The sequence below is a fragment of the Camelus dromedarius genome, chromosome 12 (genome assembly GCF_036321535.1).
Source record: "Camelus dromedarius isolate mCamDro1 chromosome 12, mCamDro1.pat, whole genome shotgun sequence".
NCBI classification, from domain to species: Eukaryota; Metazoa; Chordata; class Mammalia; order Artiodactyla; family Camelidae; genus Camelus; species Camelus dromedarius.
The window spans coordinates 14,194,482-14,208,580 of record NC_087447.1 but is presented as its reverse complement, the minus strand read 5'-3'; the positions used below and the strand labels follow the sequence as shown (position 1 = coordinate 14,208,580).

Genomic DNA, 14,099 nt, shown 5'->3' with positions numbered 1-14,099 from the left:
TTATTGTGGAAATGAAGAGTTCCTGCATTTTTCTCCTTATCAAAATGCTGCAGATAGTCTGCAGGTGCTAACAGCTCCTTTCCATCTTCTTCCTCAAAAAAGATTAAAGGGGTGGGGAGCAGCAGACAATCCCAGAGCAGCCTGGTATCAGCAACTAAAAGAGCCACCTTCTAGAGACGACGTAGGTGAATCCTAGGATGTTCACCTTATGTCAGCTTAATGTAATGAGTGGGGAAAATTTCTTCCTGCACAAATGGTACAAAACTCTCAGACTGTTTAGCTGGGTCTGCTGACCTGGCAGCTGCTGCTCCTCCGTTGCAGTGAACACTTACCTCCCATTGGGTGGAGGCTGCTCAGGGTGTTGAGGTTCCCAGAGGAGGCAGTCTGCTGAAGGAGCTGCAAATAAAGCTAGACATTACACCAAAAAACAGAACAAGAGTGAGAGTGAGGGCTGGTTCTGCATCTGGGATAACTCTACAGCATAGCAAAGCGAGAGTGCAGAGGCCCCCCAGAGAGAAGAAAGTTGAAGACAAGAGCCCAAGCCAACACAACAAAAACATGAGGCTTACGACAGCGCTGGACAACACAACACAGCTGAAGACCTGGCCAGAAGACAGTTATGTTCGCTGAGTACTGAGCCAGGCTTGCGTCCCTGGCAACAGAATGCAGCACAGCAGAGGATAGAAGTAGAGCAGAGAACTAAGCTCAACTTAAGCAGCCATGCAGTCCACTGCAATGAGTGCCTGTCTGTGGGTGACTGCCATTTCTAGTTCCTCTCCCAGATTCTCCTTCTTAGGCCCACACATCTTATTTTGTAGGTTGTTCCTATCTAGACACCAAATTTCTACTTCACACAACTATTTAAAATATCAAACCTGACCATTTCAGGGTATTTCTTGGAGTCACCCTTTACTGGCCACAATGAACTTGTGACTTGATAAATCCTGTCATGACTAGAATACTACACATCCATCTATCACTGTAATCTCACTGCTGCAGATGACCAAATGACTGGTAGATTAGTCCGTATCTGTTCAGCATACATTCCTTCAATGGTTGTTCCATAACAAATAAAACAAGGGGACCTGTTCATGAACTTAATGGATCGCTACAACCTTACTCTGTACCTTAGCAAATTGCAACCTTCATCTAACCAACCTGCTAAAGCGTTTTGTTCCACTCACTGTTCCTTATGGACAACTGACATTCTTGTTTCTGGATCCATTATTCAAATTGTTGTCCATTCCCATATAAACATCTGACTTGGTTCCTCGGTCATCATGAATCTCTCTAGTCCATGGGCATTTCAGGAGGTCCAGAAACCTCCAGAAGTAGAATGAAAAAATGCATATAAACACAATTTTTACCAGCTTCTCAAAGGGGTCCACAACCCTACAAAGATTAAGAACTACTGCTCTAGTTTCAAGTCCACATATTCCAGAAAGAACCTCATAATTAATGATGATGTACTATCACTTACATAGTCCATCAGCACTCACAAGTCTTCATTTTTGTCTTCTTAAATACCTTGGGTAATGTGTTCAGTCCCAACTGGTGGACTGTGCATACTGTACTTGGCACTTCATTTCCTCCCAAAATGAGAACAGCTCTTAGGGTGGGGATCATGTCTAAGTGAAACAGACCATAGCTCTCAACATAAACCATCATGTGCTTGCTGGAAACCATCATGTGCTTGTGGCAATGACAACAAAAGGTGGAGTCTTCCCTAAAAGAAGGTTCCAAAACTCTCTAAGAAGAGTAAGTACATATCACGGAGATAATTTTCAAAGCATTATCATTTTGGCAGAAGACTAAAATCTCTCTGAATTTTCTCAACTTATAAACAACGTTCTAAGCACCGAGAAACAATTTAATCTATAGAAATATAACAACCATCTACATTTTTTTTGACTTCAGAAAAACACTAGGGAAAGTAAACTGGGATTTCTTCTAATATTTTAGAAATAGGGAGACCAAAAGATATCAAATTAGCCAAAACCCAGTATCGCAGGATAGAAATCATTGCCTTTCTTCTGCTTCCATATAAAATACTATTTTAAAGGATGAGGAGTGAATACTATAATGACTCCTATGTGCATATTTTTAGACTATCCATACTAATCTAGTAGTTTCACCATTTATTTTTCTTTACTGGTAGCATCACAGATGACCTGTTCTTTCTGATTCACAGAAGAGATAGTTTTAAGTGTCTTGTGCTATCTGCAGTTCTTTTAAGGGTTAAACAGTGATAATCCCCCATAATAAACATTGCAGACCTAGTAAATCAAAGTAACAAATTGGAGCGTGACCCTTCCTGGACTTATTACTCCAACTCAACTAGAGAGAAATCAAATTAAAGGAAATCTATTTACTATTTAGTGAACTCAAATATACACCTGTAATACTCATTTAATAATGTCCATGTTCATCTCCTGATCTCTCAGTCAGTGGAACATTTATCACACTCTTCAGGGAAGACTCAGTAAGGATTTTAACGATGCCCTCTACATCAGCCAGAAAGAGCTATAGAGGAAGATAATTGGTAGTTAAGATTCCCTTAGGAGTTTTTTTTCTTGGGGGCAGGGACACATGAAATGTCTTTAAAGCCTTTTATTAGGAAATTAAGATTTTACTTTAATTGTAGCATAAGTCTCACGACATAACCACAGATGTGTGACCAGAAAGAGAGAAAGAGACACTCATGTGACTTAAAGAACATTATGTTGCCTGAATTTTTATAGAAAATTCTGATGTGCTAAGATCTGTGAATTCCATTGTGTATGTTAGCTAAGGACAGCAGAAGAAACAGCTGGGAGCTTGCACAGTCTGCAGAAAGCAAACCACAGGGACTCACTGCTAAGTACTGGGGTCCAAGAGTGTTTAGACCAGCAAGGTTTCCCCACACAGATGCTGCGCTGATTTGCTGCATCTGCTGCTGGAGCTGCTGGGCCATTCTCTTCTGTTCTTTGTCCTTCTGTGTATCAGCAAATTTTACCACCATGGGGGATGAGCAACCCTATGAAAACACCAAAACCAAAGGGTCAAATTCCTCCTTCTGGGTGAAGGTAAAGTTCTCCTTTCCAGGCTGCATTCTACTTTCATTCACTGTCAAATTACTTCTCTTCCTGATACACACAAGTAGCAAAATATAATTTAAAAGAGTAACTAGTTCCAATACGCTAATTTTAAAGAAAGCACCTGTTTTTAACTTTAAGATGTTTACTTAGTCTGCTTAACTTTTAGGGCAATCAGATGCTGTATATACTGCTGGGCTTTGATGGCCAACTGTCCTAGCACTCTCAGGCTAAGGAATGTCCCCCTTTCATTCATCTGTCCCCTACCTCCATGGTCTGTGCTTGGTGCATTGCCTTGATGGCCGTCTGTGCCATGGCTCTTGTTGTAAAAGTCACAAATGCACAACCTGTTTGAAAAAAGAGTCGATAACTCATCCATTCATTTGGTTATTTATTTACTGGACTGACATTTACTGAGTACCTACTATGTGCCAGGTACCATGCTAGCAATACAGACATGGTTGCTCCCTTCAGGGGTTCATGATCTAGAGAAGACAGATATGTTACAACAGGGTGATAGGTGCTTCAATGAAAAACCAGGGAAGCACAGACAGGAGAGAAAGTGCTTGAGGGATAAAGGAGGGATAAAGCATATTCTCTTGCTTCTCTTGCAAAGGAGTGTTTCCATTTTGGCATGAAGAACCTCTCCAAGGACAAAAACAGAGAACCTTAATACAAGGCACTTAAGTACAGAATGTAGACTCCTTAGGGGAACTGGGAGAATACTAAAGGGATCAACTGACAGGAGAAGTCGTGACGAGACCTAAACATACAACACCAAACCCAATCCTCTCCATCACGACAAGACTGTATTAGCTATAGATCACTAGTTTCCACTGGTCCCATTAAAAAAAAAGATTACAAGTTTAAGACCAGTATCTTTAAATGCAAAAAATGTACCCACCACGGCTCAGGCCATCAGGTCCCCTCAATATCCGGCATTCTTCAATCTGTCCAAATGAAGAGAACATGACTCGGATGTCGTTTTCAGTGCACTTCTTGGAAATCATACCAATAAACAGCTTCCTGTCTTCCACTGCTAAGAGAGTAAGACACAGAAGGCTTGACATCATTACCACAGAGCTAGTACAGCAGTCTCTAGAGTCAGAGCTCCTCAGTCTGAATGCCTGGCTCTGTGCCTTTATACCATATTTCACAGATTTTAAGATACACCTCCCCCTCACCACAATTCAGCACATCCTTTTATAATCAATGCTATCTTAAAATTATATTTGGAAGCACTTAAATGAAATATAGTGGCTTTGTGATCTTGTAAGTTACTTAACCATTCTGTGCCTGCTTCCTCATGTGATTAATAGGGATAACAGAGCTTACCTCAAAGGTACCTATAGCTAATACTCAGCACCTGTCTTTGCCTAGCACTAAGCAAAGTTTGCTATTACTAGCAATACCAATGTACCAAAGAAGGACGAGTTTCCACACTTAACTGATATAACAAGAGAAACAGAACACACATTTCAGTGAGGGTAATATTCACTTTCATTTTCTGATTATTCATTCTCTTAAGGACTAAGTTTTCCTTCCCAATTTGTTCATTTCCCACCCACCCCCACTCCTTTCCATAAGAAATTATACTGATCAAAAAAACATTCCAGTTAACTCTAAAATGTTCTTGTAATGCTTCCTGGTCAATTCTATTTATCTCATTTATGTACCATACTTATTTTAAAGAAAAGAACAGGCAACTCAGATGACATTACTTAGAGCACTGGACCATTATCTTACAACATACACAAAAATTAACTCAAAATGGGTTACTTGTGAGTAAGTAATGAATTAACTGGTAATGAATTAACTGAATGTAAGACCTGAAAGCATAAAACTCCCAGAAGAGTTAGACTTGGTAAGCTCCTTGACATGGGTCTTGGCGATGACTTTTTAGATTTGACCCCAAAAGCAAAGGCAACAAAAGCACAAATAAACAAGTGGGGTTAAATCAAAATAGAAAGTTTCTGCACAGCAAGACAAAACAAAAAACCATCAACAAAATAAAAAGGCAACTTAATGAACAAGAGAAAGTACTTGCAAATCATGTATCTGATAAGAAGTTAATATCTAAAATATATAAAGAACTTATACAACTCAACAGCAAAAGAAAAGCAACTCAATTAAAAAGTGGGCAACAGACTCAAACGGACATTTTTCCGAAGTAGACATATGATGACCAATGGGGACATTAAAAAAAAAAAAAGCTCAATATCACTAATAATCAGGAAAATGCAAACCAAAACTGCAATGAGATATCATCTCACCTGTTAGAATGGCTACTATCAAAAAGACAAGAAAGAATAAGTGTTCATGAGCATGTGGAGAAAAGGGAACCTCTGTACACTGTTGGTGGGACTGTATGGTGCAGCCACTGTGCAAACCAGTATGGAAGTTCCTCAAAAAAATTAAAAACAGAACTAGCATATGATCCAGCAATTCCATTTCTGGGTATTTAACTGAAGAACACGGAAACACTTATTTGAAAAGATATACACACCCCCCATGTTTATTGAGGCATTACTGACAATAGCCAAGAAATAGAAGCAATCTGAGTATCTGTCAACAGATGAATGGATAAAGAAAATGTAGTATTTTACACACACACACACACACACAGAGGAATCTTTTTTCAGAATAAAATCTGAAATCACATCCATCCATACGCGACAACATGGACGGACCTTGAAGGCATTATGCTAAGTTAAATAACTCAGACGAAGATAAATGCTATATGCTCTCACTTATATATATAAAATCTTTAAAAATAAAAAACAAACAACTGAGGTCATAGATACAAAGAACAGGTTGCTTTTTGCCAGAGGAGAGGGAAAGGAGGTGGGCAAAAAGGGTTTGAAGGAAGTCAAAAGGTGTAAGCTTCCAGTTTTAAAATAAGTAAGTCGTGATCATGTAAAGTATAGTACAGAGACAACAGTTAACATTGTATTGCATGTTTGAAAGTTGTTAAAAAAGTAGATCTTAGAAGTTCTCATCACAAGATAAAAAAAAATTTTTGCAACTATGTATGGTGATGGATGTTAATCAGACTTATTGTAGTGTCATTTCACAATATATACAATTATGGAATCATTATGTTACACTTGAAACTAACATAATATTATGTGTAAATTATACCTCAATTTTAAAAATATTAATTAGAGCACAGTACAATGCAGATGCCATGAGAACAGCAAACACATCAGGAAGAGACGTGACAAGGGGAGGACTTTATACACTTGCTTACCATTATTCTTCTCACTGTCGGCAGGTTTCATCTGTATAGGATGATGCATCTAAAAAGGAAAACACATGAATATTATCATTGCACACTGAAGGCATTCAGAAATACACATGAGGACTCTAAAGGAAATATCAAAACTAGACCCTTAAGAGTTATTGCTGAACTCATGTCTGCCTCATTATCTCTTTCCACCAAAATATCAAAATAGAATGTGAGTCAAGAAGTCAAAGTTCTCTTGGCTGAGAATTACTTTCAACCTATCTTCTTTGAAACATACCCTTTATGTCTTCCTTTACATCAATTCCTGTGGCAGTCACCCTTTCCCCAAAATTGCTTTCAGGGTGTGCCTGAAAAGTGTAAGTATGTTCTATGTGTCAAAACCACTAGTTCCACTTACTAGCAGGAGCTTTCTTACCCCTGGGAGGACCTTCATGTTGTGAAGAGCATTCTGAGCCTCTAATGCAGCTTTTCGGGTGTAAAATGTAACAAAACAGCACCCTGCAATAAACAACATTTCATCAAGTCAAACCAGTCCTTTGAAAGCAGGTAACTCCCAGAGCATTTCCTCCTCCATGGATATACTGAGCCTTAAGAGAGGGCTGGATTTACTAAAATTAGAGGGGGTGAAGGGAGGAAGATGGAGAAAATCTAGAGGGGTGGAGGGGGAAACAGATTATTTTCTTTTGTCTTCTTTATTGTTATAGTCTCCTAGTTCTGTTAAAATTCTTTACCTGCTCCTGTAACTTCTCTGGGAAAGATTTTTTCTCTTACAAAGGTCACAGCACCATGCCATTCAACCCAGCAGACTTGGAGCACCAAGTAATGTGCTGGGCAAGAACAGTCAGCTACAAACCAGACAGAGGTGTCGCACTCTTGCAGCTTGTAGTCTACAAGGAAATCTTTCTTTCTCTTACAAATCTTAAATTGTAGCCAGTTTCTACCATATGCCTCAAACATAATCATTATTTATTAAATTACAAAGTGACTTAAGAGCCAAGAGCCTCTTAATATCTTTTTTTGGACTCTTGGTTCCCATCAAATATAATTACACTTCTAACAGCATATGGCACTTGACTGAGGAGATCTGGAGATTTTGTGCTCTGTATCTTTACTGGTGATAGGAAGGGGAAAGTATGTCTTGTAAATCTTGGGCCCACAGTCCCGTAAGATATGATAGAGACTTCTTTCAAAATCACTCTGCAATTAAGATTTTTGAATTACTGCATATTATGTTGCCAGTCATTTTCAGAAACAATAATACTTTATATTTTTGGTTAACTATGCCACAAAGAGAAAATAATTCCTCAGCTTCTAGATCCTCTGCTATTAAGCTGGTTTCAAACGTGGCAATCATGCTTGCTCACATCTGCACTTGGAGAACAGCTTTCACAGAAAATTACTCTGAAATGGGTCATTTGGGAAAATAAAGAGTATGCCTGTATATACATGGGCAAAGCTCATGTCTTATCTACTATCAGTCTTACAAAACTTCCACCCTTCTGGGTATTTCTGGAAGCAGCTCGTCTTTTTTATCCTGTTCATTTTGTAGGTTACTATGAACAGGTCACCTACAAACCAGTCCCGCCTAGTTGCTCAGCCATCCCGCAGGGCCTCTGTAACACTAACAAACCCATGGGTACCTGGACAATTTTTCTCTTTCCACTTACCCTAGCCAAAATACTAAAGAAAATCTTATGTGATTGGTTTACTTCAACTTTATTTTTGTTATTCCATTCACAAGATCAAACGAGACACTCACCTGAATCTGTCTCTTGAATTTAGAGCTCTCGAAAAGGACTGCCCAAGAGCCAATTTACAAATTATCCTCATGATGTCATCTTAATTTTTTATTTGTAAGTCATTAAACAGGTTTGGGCTGGGAGACAAAGCTACTATAAAAAGGCAGATTTCCCCCCATGTGACCCCAAGAACATTCTGGCAATGAGAGAGAGCATGCACACGACTGAATATATACATATAAAAGCCAAAGTCTTTACCTTTGCTCTGAGGCGGGTTTTGGCTCCTATCCCTTAGGACATTGATTTCATAGACAGCACCATACTGTTCAAAGAGTTCCCTCAAGTCCTTCTCAGACCAGGTCCTTGGAACCTGGCCCACAAACATCTTGATAGCATCAAGATCTGGTTGGTCTGGATGGTCCAGGGTGCCGTTCATTTTCTTTGAGCTGCGTGAAATAAAATAAAACTTCTATTATGCATTCATGTTGCTCTCCAGAGAGAGTCCTTTTTTTTCTTTAAAGGTCTCAACTATTTCCTGAAAAGGTAGGGAAAAAATTCTACTTACTTTCACTACCTCCATTCAATTTACCAGAGTCCCCTGGTCCTCTCCACCATGTCATCCCTTCCATCAGATCCCAAACTAAAGTTACCATTCTGATTAGGATATCCTAGGCTTTAACTAAGGAACTGAGTGTCAGTCATTCCTTGTCTAGCTTGAGAATTCTCATAAAAACTTAAGAGGTAAAGTTACTAAAGCAAGTTTTAATCATTTTTAAGCAGAGTTAACAAAACTTTTTAAAATGTCCATAAAACTACAAAGGACTATTTCTTATAGACAAGATTTAGGATTCCCAATCTACACAATGTTAGGTGAAAACTTTTCTTTCAATAGATGTTAGAACAGAAGTACTTGATTTCCATGGCCTAAGCAAAGAACTGAACTGACTAGAATGCTGGCCTTTGAATGTTGCTGTCTCATGCATAAGCCTGATGCTCTTGAGTGAGGCCCTCAAATCAAAACAAAGCTTTCCCTCTTAAACTTTCACAAATGACTGTTACATAAACATAAACAATGATGCCATCATTCGAGGGTTTTTTGTTTCTAAGTTATCTAATTTACTGCTATTTCTCCAAGATTTTACCAGTTAATTCCCTTACCAACTGCAACCATTAGAATGTTCATAAATTCCTCCAATCCCATCACACTGAACCTGTAACACTCCTACTTTAATACCTTCATTCCTACCCCTGCCACTGCCAAGAACCTAGGGGGACTCCTGCACTATAAATGTTTCCACTCAGAATAAATCAAAGTCCTTCTCCTACCACCATTCCAAGATCTTATTCTTAACATTTATCTAAACCAGTAACAGCTTAAATTTCAAGTAGTTAGTATGCTTAACTTTTGTTAGTGTTTGCTTAATCCAGAAATCACATCATCATGTTCAAATGTGCCATATTCTAACAGTCAATCCTAAATAAAATGCCACTTTTCTTTAAAGGAAAAACAATAGTTTTTTTCACCACTGCTGTCTTCTGAATAGTATCTGAAGATCCTTGAGAATGCTGAATCTAGTAGTTGAACCTCTGTCTCTTAATTCCTAAATCTCCTGTAGCTGAATACAGGGGGTATTCTCATGTCACCCTTGTGGAATCTAGCACTAACTAAAAAGCAAACAGACCAACCCTTGTTGCTGTCTCTAGAAGGTTCCCTATACTTTTCCAGGGTAACTAGTCAGTTTCATCAGGACTCAAGCAGTACTAAATTTCCACCTGTATTATAGTATTTATCACCTGCTAGTATAATCTGTCTCTATCTACCTCTCCCAACTAGACTGGAAGCTCTTTAAAGGCAGAAACTGTTTTATTTCCTATTAATTCTTATAGCCACACCTGATATGGTACCTGGTTCAAAGTAATTAGTCAGATGTGGGATGGGAGGAACTTCTCAAAAATTCCCCCTATTTAAGCAACTAACCTTGATAAACGAATGCTGTGCACAAAGGCGGCTCACAAATTAAAGAGTATCTATTATCTCCTATGATTATTTGACTGTCACAGGATCAAGCTACATTTTCTTCTCCCTTTTTAAGTGTTTTTTAATACATTGTTTTATTGGTTTTTCTTTATTAATTTATAACCAAGTGTGGCAAGTTGTTGTAAAAATGTAATGTAGCTGCTTCTAGAAGCCTAATTCCAATGTTCTAACAGAAATCATGCTACCATGAATTTTTAAAAAATTCTACGACTAGTGGGAAAAAAAATCTGTGTCACTTCCTACAACCTGTCCCTAATAACTTTACCAGTTTTAATATCATTTTATTAAAATGTTGCTAATCTTCAATCATATTTTATTCCAGAAAGAGTTAACATAGAACCCAAATAAATGGTGTATCAGAATATGTTCTGATGATAAGGAAACTGACAGCTATTTCTGAAAAGAGGTAGGAGTTTATTAGTTTGTATTACATTGGAGGCAACTGCTCTCAGTTTGTCCCTTCCTTCTCTATCTGTGTGCTGTTTCTAAGCTTTCTATATCACTGTATAGTGCAGAAGCATAAACAGTCAATTTATGTGAATTGTGATTTATCCAAAAAGTTCAGTGGAGACTCAGCATTCTAGACAAGCATCTTTCCTTTCCCTTTTTACTCTCCAAACCTCTCTCCACTTCTTCACATCCACTTACTCCATGAACCACACTTCCCCCAGTGTATACCAATTCACAAGCCAGAAGAATCTCCCCCTTTGATTAGCAGGGCTAATCAAAATGCCCAAGGACCAGGGGCAATCTTCAAATTTAACCCATCAGAAACTTCAACAGCAGTCAGACTGCATAATTTTATGTATGTTCAACCTAATATTAAAAGGATATGCAAAATGAAAACTTATACCTCATTATTTTGCTTTTCTATGAAATTATTTTATTGTATTTTACAAGTTGGGTGGTGGGACTTGGTCCTTCACTAGTTTGAGAAGCATTTTTAGAGCAATTTATAGCAAATATCAGGGCAGGCTCAAGATACAGTGGACATCATGTAACTGGAGTCTGGAGTTATGCACTGACTTACTTCTTCCTCCAATTAATACTGGCTTCTTACTTACAGGCCAGGCACTATGGGTACTATGTGAAATGTGGTATACAATGATGAATAAGGAAAACATGGGGTATTTCTTTGGAGCACATGAAGACCGAGTTAGAAATAAAAGTGCCAATATCAACTAGAGATAAAAAAAAGAGAAGCAACCACATGTGTACCTAGGAAAATGTAGTAAGTGGTCACAAACTTTCTCATTAACTGTTACTGTGTCTGAAGAGATGAGCAACAATGCTCTTCCATCCTCAACCTTCCGCACATACTTCCAGTATGCACGCTGTCCTTAAAAGTAACCACTACGTTAACAAGTCACCTGGGGACAAGATTCCCAGTATGATATGCCAAGGATTTCACAATATCCAGGTATGGCATTTACTCTACAGATCACTAAGTACATTCTCAAATTTGTGCCTTACCTCCCCACTGATGGAGAGCTCCCCATAGTCAGTGATCATAAATTATATTTATTTATTACGCCCACTCAAGAACCAATGAATTCAGCAGCCCCCTGGAGAAGTAGCTGTACTATCCCTGTCATTCTGAAGAGGAAAGTCTGTGGAAGTACTGACCTGGGAGTAGGATGGAAGAGAGGAAAAGCAGGGCCTGCAGCAGTGAGGGAAGAGATAGGACAAGAAGGCAGCAAGTATTTCAGGGGAGAGGCATGGCACCAACTCACTTCTTTTTATGTTTCTGACCCTGGCAGCAACTGGAAAATCATTAAGAATGAGAAACTACTAAGAGATGAGGACCAGAGGCTGCCCTGACTACCTGATTCTCAATGGGACATGCCATAGGAAAATGAAACAACCAATGTGGAAGAGATAGGGGAGCGAAAACAAAAGAGTTTTATTTTCAAAGCACTCAACTTTGCAGAACTCTTAAATCCTCTCTCCTCTTTCTCCTTTCTTTCTGTCAACATTCCCAGCTCCAGGCCAAGCTCAGAGGGCAGAGTTAATGTTCTGTCCCACTTCTTTCCCATCCCCAGGCCCCAGATGACTAGAATCAGGGGTGGAACTTAACCCAGCAACTTGATTCACTGGCTAGCCAGAAACCTAAGACTGTGACTTATACTTAAAACAGAAATATAGGCCTGGCCAATCAAGAATTCTCTGCAGCTGCACTGAACAAGACAACAGTCACTAGTCACATGTGACTATTTACACTTAATTTTTAAAATCCAGTTTCTCAATTGCACTAGCCATATGTGACTAATGTCTACTGTACAGGACAGCAGAGATGGAAGAACACTTTTACCATCACAGAAAGTTCTATTGCAAAGGACTGTTCTACAGAATATGGAACTGGTTAATAGAAACGGGCAGTCAGTGGTGAAGTCAGAAGTGGAAAAGCTGCAACTAGGGACAGCATGAGTTAAGGTGACAAGATGAAAGGGCAGTGGCAAGAGATAATAGGAGCCATGCTACAATACAGATGAAGCTTGAAAGTACTATATGCTAAGTGAAAGAAGCTAATCACAAAAAGCTACATATTGTGTGATTCTATTCATATGAAATGAATATACAAACCTACAGAGACAGAAACTGGCTGCCTAGAGTGGGGACTGCAGGGTCAGGGGAAAGGGAGGAAATGACTCCTAATTAATGAATACGTGGTTTCTTCTAGGAGTGAGGAATGTTCTGGAATTAGATAGTCACAGAACTTTGTGAATATAGTAAAAAAAAAAAATCACTGAACTGTGCATTTTAAAAGGGCAAATTTTTGTGTTATGTGAATTATATCAATTTGATAGAGCGAGTGAGCGAGAGAAGTCAAGACAGCCTGGGAGGGCAGTGGCAAAACCAAGCCATGTTCCAACCAAAGTTACACGGTAAATGAAGAGCAGAAGCAGCAAACAGCACATGCAGAGAGAGAGCAGAATGCATGTCCTGGGGTCAGAAAGATGGCGTTTCTGGGTCTGCTAGCTGTGGAATTCCTGATTATACTATAGCCCAGCCCACTTGTCTCCTTACAAGAAAACCCTTTCATGTATTCTTGAGTGGGTATTTGTTCCTTGCAGCCCAACAGGCCTACAAATATTACCTTCACATCTGTTTAAAAATCATTTCCAAAACCTCTCATTACCTTTTTTTTTTTCACTCTCTTCTCATTACCTGTTGACCCCCATCTGTTCGTTATACAGAGAAAAATTTTAAATCCTTACCAATCCCTCCACCTCCCCAGCAGGCATAAATACTTGTTGCATCCCAATCTCCAGCCACCACCCAACCCTACCAGGCCCTCTGGCTCATAATGTGCTGTGAAAAAACTGGCACAGAAGAACATCAGAATGAACTGGGCTCAGAAACACTGGTCTGAATTACCTACCAGCCACTGGCCAGTGAGAACAAGCCTAACACATCTAAGCTGGAAGGAAGGAATTTTCACTTGGATAAAGCAAAATCCTCCTGTTAGCTGAGGTGTTAGGTACTAGAAAAAGCTATCAATAAAGGTTTTTAAGTCACCATTCAACAACAGAACAGTGACAATCTACTTGTGAAGGTTTTCAGCCTTCTCCCCTGAGGAAGAGAGATGTCTGGAGATGTCTGGAGACCTTACCGCAGACCTTACTCTAATTATTTAAAAAAAAAATCTCACAGGGCTTGTCATTCATTCACCTGTACTTCCCAAGTGTCTACTATGTGCCAGATACTACACACTACAAGGGGCTGTAAGAGTGGACTGCACAGTACCTGTCCTGGAGGTAATGGCACTGGACAAGTGGAAGGACACAACTATAATACCCTACAAGTGCTTTAACAGATATATAAAAGTTCTGTGAAAAAAGTGACTAATATGGTTTAACTTATTTAGGAGAGGCAATGTATGTGCAGGGATTTAAGCTGAATGAAATGATTTAATGAAATGATTTAAGCAGCTGGCAGAAGAGCTGTAGAGCACGGAGGTATGAAAGCCTAAGGGGTGATGAGGAAATAGTAAAGACTCA

The 14,099-nt window shown here is 39.1% G+C and overlaps 1 protein-coding gene across 13 annotated transcripts in view; it reads right to left on the bottom strand.

The window, feature by feature from the left end:
* The window catches only part of CELF1 (CUGBP Elav-like family member 1), a 64,093-nt gene that overhangs the window by 11,429 nt on the left and 38,565 nt on the right, over positions 1-14,099 (bottom strand). For 10 of the 13 annotated variants that reach the window (XM_064492335.1, XM_064492330.1, XM_031459601.2 and 7 more), the window contains 7 exons: positions 8,319-8,506; positions 6,737-6,819; positions 6,325-6,373; positions 3,979-4,113; positions 3,342-3,421; positions 2,855-3,016; positions 333-408 (listed from right to left, as the gene is read on the bottom strand). In XM_064492335.1, the coding sequence (XP_064348405.1) occupies positions 333-408; positions 2,855-3,016; positions 3,342-3,421; positions 3,979-4,113; positions 6,325-6,373; positions 6,737-6,819; positions 8,319-8,496 (763 nt within the window). In that variant the 5' untranslated portion in view covers positions 8,497-8,506. Of the gene's footprint in view, positions 1-332; positions 409-2,854; positions 3,017-3,341; positions 3,422-3,978; positions 4,114-6,324; positions 6,374-6,736; positions 6,820-8,318; positions 8,507-14,099 lie in introns of those variants that run through there. The other 3 variants (XM_064492332.1, XM_064492333.1, XM_064492339.1) reach the window with 2 other exon arrangements.